The sequence below is a fragment of the Dendrobates tinctorius genome, unplaced genomic scaffold (genome assembly GCF_039654945.1).
Source record: "Dendrobates tinctorius isolate UK_male_01 unplaced genomic scaffold, ASM3965494v1 ptg000250l, whole genome shotgun sequence".
NCBI lineage: Eukaryota > Metazoa > Chordata > Amphibia > Anura > Dendrobatidae > Dendrobates > Dendrobates tinctorius.
Window position 1 is genome coordinate 18,905,565 of NW_027361917.1, and position 17,456 is coordinate 18,923,020.

Below are 17,456 nucleotides of genomic sequence, written 5' to 3' on the forward strand. Positions count from 1 at the left end.
ACGGCGGCTCTCCCTAATATACCTCACCCTATTGCTCCCTCCCTACAAGAAGGAAGAAAAGGAGAGTATATCGTTTAATCCTTTAGGGTGCATTGTCTGTAGGGTAAATATCCAGAAAGTTTCTCTTTGGAGGATGTATTTATCCCTATCACCTCCTCTCTGATTTCTGGGTACCTTTTCGATACCTATAAAACTAGCCATCTTGAGATCTCCCTTATGAAACTGATTAATATGATTGGCTACCGGGGTATCACGTTTATTGATAGTATCCCTATGATGCTCTCCTACCCTTACCCTAAGCTCTCTCTTTGTTTTGCCGACATATTCTACACCACATCTGCACGTCATCTTATATATAACCCCTACGGATCTGCAGTTAATAAATTGATGTATGGGGTATATTTTTCTTGTGTTATTACTGCAGAATTCGTTGTTTTTTTCAATTGAAGTGCAATATTTGCAGCAACCACATTTAAAGCATCCTTTTGGTTGGGTGCCCAGCCATGTGGCACTGTCAGCACTTTTTGGGGTAAAATGGCTACGGACCAACCTATCCTTTAAGGAACGGCCTTTCTTGTATGTAATCTGCGGGTGACTAGAGATAACTCTTGTGAGGTCCTGATCCATACACAAAATCGGCCAATGTCGGTCTATTATTTCTTTGATATCCTTGGCTCCGTTACAATATTTTGTGATGAATCTTATAGTTCCATCATCATCGGTTTTCTGCCCAGGAGTGAGTAGGTCCTTCCTATCCCTAGCCAGGGATGTCCTATAAGCATTCCTTAGGATCCCATCCGGGTATCCCCGTTCTAAGAAACGGGATCTCAAATCATCGGCTTGCGTCTTATAGGTAACCTGATCCGAACAGTTCCTTCTCATTCGAAGGTACTGCCCCTTAGGGATACCTTTTTTCAAGGGAACTGGATGGTTAGATTCCCATCTCAGAAGTGAATTAGAAGATGTAGGTTTTCTATATGTCTTAGTAAGAAGGCGTCCATTTTCACCCCGTTCAATCAGAACATCCAAAAACGGTATACTACGAGCATTGACCTCACAAGTAAAACTAAGGCCCAGATCATTCTTATTAAGGCCTTTTACAAAGTTACAAAAGCCCTTCTCATCACCCTTCCAGATTATAAAAACATCGTCCATGTAGCGAAGCCACAGGACAATGTTTTCCTCCGCCACTTCTGAGTGCTCTCCAAAGATGGCATTTTCCTCCCACCAGCCCAGGAGCAAATTTGCATAAGATGGTGCACAAGGGCTACCCATCGCGGTGCCCCTGAGCTGGTGGAAGTACTTGCCATCAAATAGAAAAAAGTTCTTTGTTAAACAGAATTCAAGGGCCCTCATCACAAATGAATTGTGTTCCATATATTGTAAACCTCTCGTTCTTAGATAGTAGTCCGTAGCCATTAAACCCTTCTCATGGGGGATCGAAGAGTACAAAGCCTCCACATCGATTGAACCCAATATCATATTGGTGTCCAACTCAATGTTATCCAATTTCAATAAAAGATCAGTGGTGTCCCGTGTGTATGAGCTCAAAGAGACCACAAAGGGTCTCAATATTTTATCAACATATAACCCTAAATTTTGGGTTAGACTCCCAATTCCAGAAACTATAGGCCTTCCTTTTAATGGTACCAGGCCCTTGTGAACCTTTGGCAGGGCATAAAAAGTCGCCACTACCGGGTGTGTAGGAATAAGAAAATCTCGTTCATTTTTATCAATCAATTTTGATTGAAAGGCCCCATCAACCAACATTTTTAGTTCTTTTAAATATATTTCTGTAGGGTTACATTCAAGTGTCTCGTACCCCATGGATTTCTGCAATAGAGAGTAACACAGAGATCTATATTGGGCAACATCCATCACCACTGTGTTACCACCTTTATCCGATGGTTTAATTATCCTGGTGGTATCCCTCTCTAATTCAAGCAGACCATCCATCTCAATTTTGGTATGATTACGGGGTCTTCGTTTTTGCGATTTTTCTAAGTCCATCAAGTCCCTAGAGACCAAATTAGAGAAAACATCTATGGCACTTATATCATTATTGATTGGTGGCATACGTTTGCTTTTGTTCTTAAAGTCCGTAAAAGGACCTTCGCCATATTCATTGGGGTCCACATCCCCCAGATGATACAAAAACCTGACATCACCCAATAGGTCCTCATCAATACCCAATTCAGTGCAGCTTTTTTTATCTGCGTTTATAAAGTATTTCTTCCATTTAAGTTTACGTATGAACAAATTAAGGTCTTTAATAGCTTCAAAGCATACAAAATCAGAGGTTGGGACAAATGACATACCCTTACTTAACACCGCCATCTGTTCCTTATTTAGGGGTTTTGATGAGATATTAACGATTTGGTTATTCAAATGGGGTTCCGGGTATTGAATCGACTTCTCAGTGGGTAATTTGAGTCTAAAAAATGTTCCCTCTGTGGTGACCCCCGACCTGCTCCTCTACCTCCTCGTATACCCCCTCTGCCTCTAGTTCTCCCCCTATTGTTTTTGAACCTACCCTCGGAGTCGGAATATTCAGCCTCAGAGGATGAAATATCCGTTTCTGGTTGTCTATTTGGTTTAATATTAGCAACCGTATATGCCTTATTATCTCGAAACTCCTGTAGGTCTCTAATAAAATACTTATGTTTTCTTTCTTTAAGATGGTATTGAAATTTTTCAATAGTATTCTGTAAACTATTTTCTTTTATAGAGAATTCCGTTTCTGCTGAAAATTTTTTTGTGACCTCTATTTGCTCTTTAAGACGTTCATTAATGGAAATTAGCATAGATTTTTCCTCATCTAGGAGTATTCTCATTAATCTTAGTGAGCTATCCGTAGCCTCCTTTTCAAGTTTAGCTGACAGCGTTGCGCTTTTATATCTATAACCAAAATTAATAGATATTCTAAGGTGTCTAGGTACTATGCCTGCTTTTATATAATTTTCCAAACTTTGTACCTCCCACCAAGACGTGATTTGCTCTTTATATATTTTGGTGAGTTCCTTAAAAGCTGCACTGAATGAAGGAATATATTTTCTCTGCGTGAAAACACCGTCCGAAAAAACGTCCTTAGCCTCATTCATCCATTGATTTGTGTCTATCCCTGTGGATAGGAAACCTGCCATATCCAATAGTCAAATAGTATAAGCGGGGGTCTACTTTACCAATACCGATCAATAATGTATATAGCAAATTGGTATGGAGATAAATGTATAATTATATTAAAACTTAGCTTTTAATCTTAAATTAAAAACTGTATATTGCAAATTAAGGTGCCAAAAAAAAAAAAAGACATAAAGTGATAGTGTCTGTGCAACCGTGCCCATAAAATAAGATTGTATTTGAGACGCCTCCTATTGTCCAAATATGAGCGGATTACAATCCTCTTTAATGTCTAAATATGGCCAGGTATTAATATTACCAAACACTAGCCATAGAACATCTCAGTATATGCACCAAAGCACTTTTTAGAGGTTATCTTAGGTAACTAAATCATTAATCCTATACTCATTTCCAACATTTATGAACAATTATCATTAGAATGCGATTCATAAAAATATAAGATATCTATTTCTCCAAAATCAGATATCTATGGCATTGGCATATTTACAGGTCAGAAAGAACAATATATCGCATCTATGGAGTCCAGTATAGTGTAGTACCTATATTCCACAAAAATACTGCATATTAAATACTCTCATGATGCATTATTAATATGTCCTTATACCCATCTCATGTGTATTAGTCCTATACACTGATGCCTGTATATGCACTCTTGTGAGAAAGGCCCCCAGTCTTAAAAGAGCTTCATGTCTGCATTCATCTGGGCCGCCATAGTCCAACACCGTTCTCCCAACGCGTTTCATCTAATCAGGACTCATCAGGGGAGTTTATGGAGTTCAAATAGACACATGGCGCGCAAATATCGCCTTCCTTAATTTGCAATATACAGTTTTTAATTTAAGATTAAAAGCTAAGTTTTAATATAATTATACATTTATCTCCATACCAATTTGAGCTATGTATAACCCCGCCCACTCCACTGATTGCCAATGACATGGCCGTAGGTTTACTAGTCCTCCAGTGACAATTTCCTACTGATAAAACAGTGATTTCATCAAAACTACAGTAAGCAGCCCAGTAAGTGGCACATCACTGATAGCAGGGTATTTGCTGCTAGATTATGCTGCCCTCAGATTAGGTAGAAAAAAAACTGGTGACAGATTCCCTTTAAGGGATTTATAAGCCGGTTGCTCTGACAACATTGAAGTGTGGATGGATTGTGAGAGCGACTGTTCCTTAGAAATACATTGCCTAGTCATAAGTACTATTGACTGCAAGTTGATGATTTTCCAAAAGGAAGATTGTGATTATTATCCCAGATGATTCCTGCAATATGATCACCGCCAAGTTCCACTTTCTGAAACGCTCGACATTTAAGAATAACAGCACTTTGACTCAAATATGAATCTGAACTTGAGATTGCACTTGTGAAGGACAACAAGCGATGCCGCTCGTTGTGTCAGATGTTCTGTTTTGTCTCCTGTGGATTCTTTCAAGTAAAGATTCGAATTACATTACAGTCATCAAAGGCAAGTGCCACAGAGCCCTGTCCGGGTGCATTTGGAAATGCCACTTTGCAGTCAGTGTCCCGGGGTCTGCAGAGATGCTTCGAGGTCACCCGGACTGAGCTTCCAGCGGTTTCTTCATTTTATGATACTTCTTTTTGTGATTAACTTAATTGTGGCTCTCAGTGCAGACGTTGCCAGCTGCCTTTCAATCCTGATTATGACAGCTTATCCCAAAAGCCTGTATACATCCTCCCGTTCAATCCAACACAAGCCAAATTAATCATTCCCTAAAGGGATTGCTGTTGGGGAGATTTGGGAAATGCTGTATTTTGCGATGTAGCAAAAGGAATTTTGGTCTGTTCAGATTTTATAGGCTTGTCACGGAAACACCGGGGATAATAACGACACATACAGATTTCATTCAGCAAGTGGTCAGAAAGAGACATTGGCTGACACATGAATTCATGTCAAAGGCTTTGCAAAAAAAATTCTATTGGTGTACCAGTAAGCTACCGTACCTTTGTTTCATAATTTAGTACTCAGATGAAATATGAGCATTTCTGACTCCTGGAATCTTAGAAGTATAGATGTAGATGGGGATAGGCTTTATACATAATCCACAAACTGAAGAATTCAATACAATAATGCCACATACTGGGAAATCACTTGACACAGCCAACTCCCTTCACTATAACTGGGTAGTGATACATACTGTATATGCGTTCTTCTTTTTAAAGCCAGTAATCTCCCAACATATATCTCTGAACGACTTAAAATGCTTGTCCGGTCATATTGATGGCCTATCCACAGGAGACTGGTTATATGGCTTCAATGAGAATAGTGGGGTCTGACACCCTGCACCCCTTAGTAAGCTGATGATTGCTTTTGTGGTCAGGTACTGCAGAACAGGTCCTTTTTGTTTCTGCAAGGTACTGCAGAACAGCTCCTTTTCTTTTCTGCCAGGTACTGCAGAACAGCTCTTTTTCTTTTCTGCCAGGTACTGCAGAACAGCTCTTTTTCTTTTCTGCCAGGTACTGCAGAACAGCTCCTTTTCTTTTCTGCCAGGTACTGCAGAACAGCTCCTTTTCTTTTCTGCCAGGTACTGCAGAACAGCTCCTTTTCTTTTCTGTCAGGTACTGCAGAACAGCTCCTTTTCTTTTCTGCCAGGTACTGCAGAACAGCTCCTTTTCTTTTCTGTCAGGTACTGCAGAACAGCTCCTTTTCTTTTCTGCCAGGTACTGCAGAACAGCTCCTTTTCTTTTCTGTCAGGTACTGCAGAACAGCTCCTTTTCTTTTCTGCCAGGTACTGCAGAACAGCTCCTTTTCCTTTCTGCCAGGTACTGCAGAACAGCTCCTTTTCTTTTCTGTCAGGTACTGCAGAACAGCTCCTTTTCTTTTCTGCCAGGTACTGCAGAACAGCTCCTTTTCTTTTCTGCCAGGTACTGCAGAACAGCTCCTTTTCTTTTCTGCCAGGTATTGCAGAACAGCTCCTTTTCTTTTCTGCCAGGTACTGCAGAACCTCTCCTTTTCTTTTACTCCACAATTCTGTTCTTTTGAATAGGAGGCGTTCTGCAGTACCTGGTAGTGACTACTACATGTGGATTGGAGTTGTGCTTTGCAGATCCATTCAAAGTTTTTACATCTGGCAGCCACCAGAACAAATAACATCTGCTCGATGGTTGTGCTGGGTTCAGACCTCCAGCAATCTTGTCTCAATGACCCATCCCGTGGATCGTTCATTGGTATACTTTGACTGACTGGACAGTCCCTTTATCTCAAGAGAAAAGATAGGGAAAGTCACTTCTGCTTAGCTTTTGATAAGTGTTATCCATACTACAGTACGCTAATGTGTGTTTGCGGATGGAAAGTCAAAGAATCTTTCCTATAGTAATATTCTATAGTATACAGTATATAATTTAAGAAATAAGTACAAAGGTATCAATCAAGATAACTACAAAGTAGTTCTACATAATAAATATAAACATATTGCATGGTCCAGCTGTTTCACTTTTTTCTGTATTAGTTATCCCAGTTGTGACCTGTCACCAGTGCGGGGCTGCCATTTCTATTTGAGAATAGAGTGGGTAGCCTAAGATGAGCCTGGTGATTTTTCAGTATAACACTCATCAGCAAAAGTGGCCAGAAGGGTCACTAATGTCTCCCTACAGGACCTTACTTTAATTACTAATTGAGTCTGTATGTGTTCTCCTAACTGTGAAAGAGTAAGTTCTTGAGCCTAATTGCAAAATCTCCTCTTTGCACTACTCAGTACTGCTGAATACGTTACTAAGCATGCCAATGCGCACATATGCGCATCCATAGACTTATAATGGGTGTCTTGCTGTAAAAAAAACGCATTGCGCCCGCATGCGTTTTTTTGAGGCAAGTCGGACGCCCAAAAAATGCAACAGGATGCATTTTGTGCGCCCGAGCGCATACCGCAAAAAAACGCATGCGCGCAAAAACGCATACAAACGCGTGTGTATGCGCACATAAGCGCATCCCATGCAAAGTATAGGAAAAAAAACGCATGCGTTTTTTAGCGCTAAAATCCCGCGAAAAAAAACGCAAGTGTGAAACCAGCCTAAGAGGTTACCAAATGGTAAAGTATTTGTCAGCACTGACTTAAAGTGAAAACCGAGATCTCACTCCCTCACAGCTCTGCATTTCAGGATCCCATAACCCGAAACTTCAGGCTGACCTTTGCTAGAAAGTCGGGTCTTTTCGAGGGGCATTAGGAACCTGTCTGACAACTTTTGAATATTAGTGTATATTGAAAACTCACCATTTTGAGCTGCCTACTCTTTTCTTAAATACAAAGGCCATAGACCGGTACTCATACAGTATTATCAAGTGCGTTACTGCAGTAACACGAGAAACATGTCAGATATTTTCTATGGAGTATATATAATGCTACCACATGCTTTTTTAGAAATCGAGATAGACTAAAATTTGGATTTTTTCATACAAGGAATTGGAACATGCGGTTTTCTCTAAATGTTTTCGTTTCCGCATCATGCTTCCGAGTTATAATGAAAAGTTATTACAAATGTAATGGTTTCTCACCTGTTGGTATGTGAAGACTTTAATAATATATTTGTATATTTTCTATAGGAGAGGATGATGATGACGATGAATGTGGAGAGGAAAAACTGCCATCTTGCTTCGACTATGTGATGCATTTTCTGACCGTCTTCTGGAAAGTTCTCTTCGCCTTTGTCCCACCTACGGAGTATTGGAATGGATGGGCCTGTTTTATTGTGTCCATTACAATGATTGGTCTCCTCACAGCATTCATTGGAGATTTGGCTTCTCATTTTGGTTGTACCATCGGCTTGAAGGATTCTGTTACTGCCGTTGTTTTTGTAGCTCTGGGAACATCGGTACCTGGTAAGTGCTGTTTATAGAATTACGCTTATAGAATTGGATGGGTGGTCTCCGTTGTGACAAGGAGAAAATTACTACTACACCTACTACATACTTGTCTTCGTCCATTGCCACAATAAAGGGTTAGGGTTGTGACTATAAAAGGGTGCCCTCCTTAATATTTTGGGTCACAGCTTTGCCTTAACCTGCAAATTACATTATTAGGGAATTGCACTTTAAGCATTTAATTTATAATATACCCTAGCACCAAAGCTTGCAACCAGTGTTACTTGTACCGTAGGGGGTGCATGCCTTGTCCCTTGGGGAACTTGTGCTGTGCTTTTAACAGACAGCACAGCTAATAAGCATAGCTTGTCAGTGATCATTGAGTTATTTAAGCAGCGATAACTTAAGAACATTGTCTGAAATGATTTACTACTCATAAATACAACTGTAAAGCAGAGTCTGCTGCTTCATTGGTGACATGCTGTAAATCGAATTTTGCTGACAAAGTTGGAGGTCATTGGTATTTCTCGTAGTTCTACAAGCTTAGTTTTAGATTGCTTCGGGATCACAACCATAGACATAGGTTTCGCAATCAGGTGCTGCATCTGGGGACTCCATTGACATAAGTGGGTGAGAGAAAATTCTGATGACATCGTGCTAACTGCTCATTGATGTAATACTGTATATATTGTTAGCTATACACTGAGTCAAAAGTGTGAACAGGGCTGAAGGGTTAACTACTGAAGTTACATTTATTATATCTCAATGTGCGGCTAAGGTAAAGTCTTTAGAAATATTATAATAGTCCAAGCAATTAATACACTACATATAAAACTAAGATCTACACATGATGCACCAGACAGCAAGGAGGTAGTCTGCACTATTCCCGGTTGGCATGGTTCAGAATCTCATCATGAGGAAGGATCTTAGAAGACATGCGTTTCAATATATATCCCTATTGAGGAAAAAGGACCTGAGCTAGCAACATTCAATATTCGTCATAAATGTCGAGTCACCATCTAGAATTTTTACCGCTTTTTTTCTTTTTTAAAGTCGCTTTATAGGAAAAATATGAAGGTGTCCAAGCACATAAAACATGCATCTGTTTTCATCATACCGTGTTCGTCAGGAGATTGCATTTTCCCCATCCGATAAATTATTCATAGCACTGATTTAACATTAGAAACATCTTAATAGACTTCTTCATAAAGCAATTTTTCAGTTGCCAGACAACTATAGCTTTAGCAGTTTACGGGTTCTTATCTCATATTTGATCAAGTCACGGGAACATTGCAATAATTCTTGTTGCCCTCATATGTAAATAAAATGCATTAGCGTGTGAACTATTTAAGTTTATTCTATGACGATAATTACCAATTCTGCATAGGGAACAGATGTCTTTCAAAATGATAAGCTCATCACCATTTTTAGCAATATACCTAAATTCATGGTCTCCATATTCAATTTATGCACTTATATGACGCCATTAATGTCCACAGCACTTTATAGACATTATCATCACTGTACCCATTGGGGCTCACAATCTAAAACTCCTATCAGAATGTCTTTGGAGTGTGGAAGAAATCCAGAGTAAACCCACATAAACCAATTAGATCATGCAAACTCCTTGCAGATGCTGTCCTTAGTGGGATGTAAACCCAGGACTAGAGATGGACGAACCCGATCAGAAATATTCTGCGTTTGTAACGGACAGTCACTGTTCAGGGCTGAACACCCAACACGGACTTTCTGCTGAAGTCCAATGCAGTGTGTGGTGTAAGTCAGGAGAGAGAGAAAGAGCTGGCAGAAAGAACAGGTTCATGATCAGGACTTACTGGGTAGGTTCAGGAACACAGGGCGGTCTCTGGAGTACGATAACAGGTGCAGGTACATCCTGGACTGGTGAGGGTAGCGGTATAGGTGCGGACAATGCGCATCAGGCTCAGAACTATGTAGAGTTAGGACGAGCAGCAGAGCGGGCAGGATGAACATCAGACAGGACAGACAGGGTCAGATAGACAGGATTAAATTCAGGGAGCATAGCTATAGCGACTTTACAACTAGGTAGCAGGATACACCCTGAAACTGAGGTTGCTAAGGCACCTCCCAATAGGGAAGGGTGCCTTATATAACAGGCGTCTCCCAGCTATTGGCTGGGGATGTTTTCAGAAGTGTGCATGCTGCTCTTTTAAGGGGCAGGGAGCGCGTACCCCCTCAGCACACTCCCAGGACACCTGCGTGTCATGCGCAGGTATTGGGAGGAAACAGATGGGCGCAGCGTGGGCGGGTAAGTGAAAATGCTGGGGTCCATGATGAGGAGGAAGGGGACTCATGCACTGTTCTAACACAATCTGATCTGTCAGCATCATGTGTATTTCAGGAGAAACTGAACAGATTTCTATAAAGCTTTAATATTCACTATAACTTGTAATTTATTAATTGAAATCCTTATTCACTCTGGACTGTGTGTAAACTTTACAAATCAAGTCCTATCAGTTTAATTTAACACATCTAGACTCCAATGAAGGGGTTGAACCATCTCAAGGAGGATCACAAGGAAATGGACAGCATGTGACTTAAATATGAGTGTCTGACCAAATGGTCTGAATACTTATGACCATGTGATATTTCAGTTTTTCATTTTTAATAAATTTGCAAAAATGTCTACATTTCTGTTTTTTTTCAGTCAAGATGGGGTGCAGAATGTACATTAATGAGAAAAAAATGAACCTTTTTGAATTTATCAAATGGCTGCAATGAAACAAAGAGTGAAAAATTTAAAGGGGTCTGAATAGTTTCTGTACACACTGTAGACTGCACAGAATGTCCAAGCCAGCAGGTTATTTTTTTTAATAGGATTGATGGTGTACCAGTATTAAAACCTATTTTTTTCTTCTAAACATGATGGACCCAAGTAGGAGACCCCCAAACTAACTGAACACCTGCTAATGTTTGTAGTAGGAGTGGCTTGTGTAAAAGGACACATGTACATTGATAATAAAAATGTGGACAGCCCAATCCAAGAGAATTATGGTCATATCTACAGTATATTAAAAGTGTATTCTTTTAAAGTGAAAAGCTATCCCTTATTCATAGGATTTGGAACAACTTGCTGATTGCAGGGGATCCCATCTCTGAGACACCAAATGATCCCGAGAATGAGACTTTGGATCCCAAGTCCGGGCTCTTCAAAGCCTTGTGTTGAATGGATCAGAGGTGTGCATGCTTTACCTTTTCTCCAATAATTGTAAAAATAGCCAAGTGATGCATCTGGCTTTCTCCTGAAGTCATATAGTTTTGGTTTTGTTGGGCTCTTCCCTATGAACTCACCCTAATTTTCTAATAGGTCTCTACCTCCCTTAAACAGAGTTTATCTGTGGCCAGGTATAGCAGTCGCAAGAGACATTTCCAGTCCACGAGTACCTTAAGTCCTCCACCAAGTAAGAGGAGCCATTGAAGTAATAAAAGTATTTTGAAGGAATGCGTGTTATTCCAGGTTGTCAACCCAATTATTTTTTCCCTCGAAAAATTTTAAAAATATTCATAAACAGATACTGTATTTTTACAATGTTAAATGTAATAATAAGTCATAAAGATTATGAGCAATTTATTATTATTATTTCTTATTATTATTATTATTATTTGTACAAGCTCTCCCAGCAAAAAAAAAAATTACGGATGTATATACAGTGGCATGTAAAAGTTTGGGCAGCGCTGGTCAAAATTTCTATTATTGTGAACAGTTAAACAAATTGAAGGTGACATTATCTCTAAAAGGCCTAAAGTTAAAGACCCATTTTATTTGCATTTTAGGCAAAAAAAAAATACCGGTATATTGTAATTTTTTACATTTTAAAATTTACAAAAAGGAAAATTGGCCGATGCAAAAGTTTGGGCCCCCTTGGAGATTTTTATGCTCAGACAACTTTGACCAAGGTTTAAGGCCTTGTTCACTATCATTGTTCATAGAATCATAGAATCGTAGAGTTGGAAGGGACCTCCTGGGCCATCTGGTCCAACCCCCTGCTCAAAGCAGGATTCGCTAAATCATCCCAGTCAGATGTCTGTCCAGCCTCTGTTTGAAGACTTCCATTGAAGGAGAACTCACAACTTCTCGTGGCAGCCTGTTCCACTCATTGATCACTCTAACTGTCAAAAAGTTTTTTCTAATATCTAATCTGTGTCTCCTCCCATTCAGTTTCATCCCATTGCTTCTAGTCTTTCCTTGTGCAAATGAGAATAAAGTTGATCCTTCTACAATGTGACAGCCCTTTAGATATTTGTAGACAGCTATTAAGTCTCCTCTCAGTCTTCTCTTTTGCAAACTAAACATTCCCAAATCCTGCAACCTTTCCTCATAAGACAGGGTTTGCAGACCGGTCACCATTCTGGTCGCTCTTTTCTGAACTTGCTCCAGTTTGTTGATGTCTTTTTTAAAATGTGGTGCCCAAAACTGGACACAATATTCCAGATGAGGTCTGACCAAAGAGGAGTAGAGGGAAGTAATGACTTCACGTGATCTAGACTGTATGCTTCTGTTAATACATCCTAGAATTGCATTTGCCTTTTTTGCTGCTGCATCACACTGTTGACTCATATTCAGTCTGTGATCTATTAGTATACCCAAGTCTTTTTCACATGTGCTGTCACTTAGCCCTATTCCTCCCATTCTATATATGCTTTTTTCATTTTTATTGCCCAGATGTAGTACTTTGCATTTCTCCCTGTTAAAAACCATTCTGTTAGTTGCTGCCCACTTCTCCAGTTTATTTAAATCTTTTTGAATCCTCTCTCTCTCTTCTCTAGTATTAGCTATCCCTCCTAGCTTTGTGTCATCAGCAAATTTAATCAGTTTACCCTCAATTCCTTCATCTAAATCGTTGATAAAGATGTTGAACAATACAGGGCCCAGGACAGAGCCCTGTGGTACCCCACTTGAGACATTCTTCCAACTGGATGTGCAGCCATTTACGACCACTCTTTGGGTCCGATCACTAAGCCAGTTATGAATCCACCTAACAGTTGCCTTGTCCATTCCATACTTAGTCATTTTTTCAATAAGGATTGTATGAGAGACTTTGTCAAATGCTTTGCTGAAGTCAAGATATACTATATCTACAGCATTTCCTTGATCCAACCAATCAGTGATACCGTCATAGAAGGAAATTAAGTTAGTCTGACATGACTTATTAGTTACAAACCCATGCTGACTCTGTTTGATCACTTCATTCTTATCCAGGTATTGACATACATGTTGTTTAATAATTTGTTCAAAGATCTCTCCTGGTATAGAAGTCAGACTCACCGGCCTATAGTTGCCTGGGTCCACCTTCTTCCCCTTTTTGAAGATAGGAACAACATTTGCTCTTCTCCAGTCTTCTGGCACTTCTCCTGTTCTCCAAGAATTTTCAAAGATTATGAAGAGGGGTTCAAAAATTTCTTCTGCTATCTCCTTCAGTACTCTGGGGTGTAATTCATCTAGACCTGGAGACTTGAATTCATTTAGGTTAGCTAAGTGTTTCCTCACTATCTTTCTGTTTATAGATATCCTGGATTCTTCTATTTCCTTAATAGGACAGTGAATAACAGTTGGTGTTACATTTCCTTTCTGAGAGAAAACAGATGCAAAATAGGAATTTAAAAGTTCAGCCTTCTCAACATCCTGTCTTACCATTTCATCATTTTCATCCTGTAAAAATCCTATAGCATCTTTGACTTTTCTTTTACTTTTGACATATCCCCAAAATCCTTTATTATTGCTTTTGACATCTCTTGCAAGCCTCAATTCATTTTCAGCTTTAGATAATCTGATTTGTGCCCTGCAGGTTCTGCAGACAGCATTATATTCTTCTTTAGATATGCCTCCCTCTTTCCATTTTATAAACATTTTTTTCTTCCTTTTTAGCATGTGCTTAAGTTCTGTGTTCACCCATCCTGGTTTCCTTAAATGCTTCCTATTCTTCCCTCTTTTCGGAATTGTTAACAACTGTGCTTTGAGAATTTCATTTTTCAAGATTTCCCATCCTTCCTGGACATTTTTGTCTTTAAGGATATCCAGCCATTGGATCCCTCCAATTCTCTTTCTGAATCCCTTAAAATCTGCCTTTCTGAAATCTAACCTTGACGTCTGAGTCTTCACAGGTCTTCCGCCTCTAGTTATCCAAAATTCTAAAATAGCATGGTCGCTACCTCCTAGGGTTCCAGCCACTTTTACCTCCTCAACCATTTCCTCCCTGTTTATAAGGATTAGATCCAAGGTAGCAGTTCCCCTTGTTTTCTCCCCTACCTTTTGGAAGATAAAGTTGTCAGCAAGAGAGGATAAGAATTTCCTTGACCTGTTAGTTTTGCCTGAGAGAGATTCCCAACAAATGTCTGGATAGTTGAAATCTCCCATGACAACTATGTCATATTTTTTGGAGAACTTGGCCATTTGATGCATAAAGAGTTCATCCATATCTTCAGCTTGCACAGGCGGCCTGTAGTAAATGCCTACAATGGTGTCCTTTCCATTGTTCTGTCCTTGTATTCTTACCCAAACAGTTTCCACAGAACTCCCAGTCTCTGAAGCTTCAATCTCTGTGCAGATATACGCGTTTCTAACATACAATGCAACACCCCCTCCTCGTTTATCAAGTCTGTTTCTTGCAAATAAGTTGTATCCTTCTAGTCTTGTATTCCAATCATGTGTATTGTCCTACCAAGTTTCAGTGATTCCAATGACATCATATTTCTTTTCCTGTGTTAGTAGTTCCAATTCTCCTTGTTTGTTGCCCATGCTTTGTGCATTAGTATAGAAACATTTTAGTTTGTGATTGGTTTCTCTTTCTCCAATATTTTTATTAATTAGATTCTTTCGTCTTTGTTCTTCCTTTCCACTTCTAATAGCAGAGTTCTCAATAGCATTTGTCAGGTGTATGGCTTTTTCTGGTCTTTTGCTTCCCTTCCCATGTTGTTCTAGTTTAAAGCTCTCCTTACAAGTGTAGCAAGGCAACTTCCAATACATGCTTTCCAGTCTTCGTAAGGTGCACCCCATCTCTAGCAAGTAGTCCATCGTATAAGTAGTTCACTCCGTGATCCAGAAATCCAAATCGTTGCTGACGGCACCATCGACGTAGCCAGTTGTTCACCTGCAGAATCTTATTCCACCTCCTTGTTCCATGGCCATCCACTGGGAGGATGGAAGAGAAGACCACCTGCGCTCCCAGTTCTTTCACTTTCTTGCCTAAGTCTTCAAAGTCTCTGCAGATGGTTTCCAGGTCGTTTCTTGCGGTGTCATTTGTCCCCACATGTAGTAGCAGGAATGGGTAGTCATCTGTAGGTCTGAAGAGTCCTGATATCCTGTCAGACACATCTTTAATTTTTGCACCTGGAAGACAGCACTTTTCTCTTGAAGTTATATCCGTCTGCAGATAGCGGCCTCTGTTCCTCTCAACAGGGAATCCCCCATGACCACCACTCTCCGTTTCTTCTTCACAACAGGAAAGGCTAGGTGATTCAAATTTACTTTATAAAAACCCAGCCGCCTCTAACCTTGTGTTAAAAACAGCAGCCATGGGTTCTTCTAAGCAGCTGCCTAGCATTCTGAAAATCAAAATGGTGGATGCCCAATAAGCAGGTGAAGGGAGACCTTAAGAATATAGCAAATCGTTGTCAAGTTGCCCTTTCCTCAGCTCAAAATATAATTAGGAAATGGCAGTTAACAGGAATAGTGTAGATCAAGATAAGGTCTGGAAAACCAAGCAAAATTTCAGTGAGAACTGCTTGTAGGATTGCTAGAGAGGCAAATCGTAACCCCCTCTTGACTGCAAAAGATCTTCAGAAAGATGTAGTAGACTCTGGAATTGTGGTACATTGTTCTACAGATGAGAGACACCTGCACAAATATGGCCTTCATGGAAGACTCATCAGAAGAAAACCTCACCTGCATCCTCACCATAAAATTCAGTGTCAGAAGTAAGCAGAAGAAACTCAAAACAAGCCTCATGGATTTTGGAAACAAGTCCTGTGGACCAATGAGGTCAAAATAGAACTCTTTGGCCACAATGATCAAAGGTATGTGTGGAGAAAACAAGGGCACAGAATTTCAGGAAAGGAACATCTTGCCAACCATTAAGCAAGAGAATGAATCATTCATGCTTTGGGGTTGTGTTTCAGCCAATGGCATGGCGGGGAAGACTTTACTGGTAGAGGGAAGAATGGATTCAATGAAATTTCAGCAAAGTATTGATGCAAATATAACACAATCTGTAAAACAACTGAAGTTGAAAAGAGGATGGCTTCTACAAATGGATAATGATCCTAAACACACATCAAAATCCACGATAGACTACCTCAAAAGGCACAAGCTGAAGGCTTTACCATGGCCCTCATAGTCCCCTGATCTGAACATCATTGAAAATCTGTGGCTAGAACTCAAAATAGCAGTACATGCAAGACGACCCAGGAATCTCACATAACTGGAAGAATTTTCCAAGGAAGAATGGATGAAAATCCCTCAGGCAAGAAATGAAAGGCATGTGTCTGGCTGCAAAAAACAATTATACAGGCTGTAATACTTGCAAAAGGGGGTGCTACTAGGTACTAATCACGTAGGCTGCCCAAACTTTTGCATTGGCCTATTTTCCTTTTTGCAATTTTTCAAATGTAAAAGATGAAAATATATATAATTGTTTGCCTAAAATACAAAGGAAATGCGTCATCTTTAACTTTTAGGTCTTTTAGGGTATGTGCACACACTGCAGATTCACCTGTGGGTTTTTTCCTGCGGAACCGCAGGTAAAACCGCAGGTAAAGTGACCTGCGGTTTGGCCTGCGGTTTTGCCCTGCGGTTTGACACCTGGACAATGGAATAGGTGGCAAACCGCAGCAGAATCCGCAGAAACAATTGACATGCTGCGGAAAAAAAAACGCAGCTTTTCCGCAGGTAAAAAACCGCAGCGTGAGCACTGCGGTTTTTAAAACCCATAGGTTAACATGGTAAAGTACCATGTCTGCGGAAATGCTGCAGTTCTGCAGGGCCAAAACCGCAGCAAAACCGCAGCGTGTGCACATGGCCTTAGAGATCATTTCATCTTCAGCTTGCTTAACTGTTTACAATAACAGTCATTTTGAAAAGGGGTGCCCAAACGTTTACATTCCACTGTATGTTTTAATGTATAGTGGAAGAAATGCTTCATTTTTGCAGACTGACTAGGAATTTACAGATGTTGGAAACCCTTAGTAGCTGCACAGCTCTAATCTTCTCACTGTTATACGTAACGCCGGCAAAGTTATTAGACCCTGCTTAGTGTCAAAGCGGCTGCATTGCTGGGCAGTGGAGACGTGATGAGGTTTTATTGTAGGATATTCCAGTTAATCACAGTGGTTACAGGGCTTAGAATCGGGAATCAACAGCTTAGTGCAAGAGATTCAGGGAATCTCCAATTTAAATGGTTGGCGTATTATGTAAATGGTATACCATATGTGTGACATATATATAGACAGCACGTGGAGGTG

The 17,456-nt window shown here is 40.0% G+C and overlaps 1 protein-coding gene across 2 annotated transcripts in view; it reads left to right on the forward strand.

Annotated features, from left to right (window-relative positions):
- The window catches only part of SLC8A1 (solute carrier family 8 member A1), a 509,050-nt gene that overhangs the window by 458,532 nt on the left and 33,062 nt on the right, over nucleotides 1–17,456 (forward strand). For both annotated transcript variants that reach the window (XM_073557503.1, XM_073557502.1), the window contains exon 7: nucleotides 7,704–7,979. In XM_073557503.1, the coding sequence (XP_073413604.1) occupies nucleotides 7,704–7,979 (276 nt within the window). The remainder of the gene's footprint in view (nucleotides 1–7,703; nucleotides 7,980–17,456) is intronic.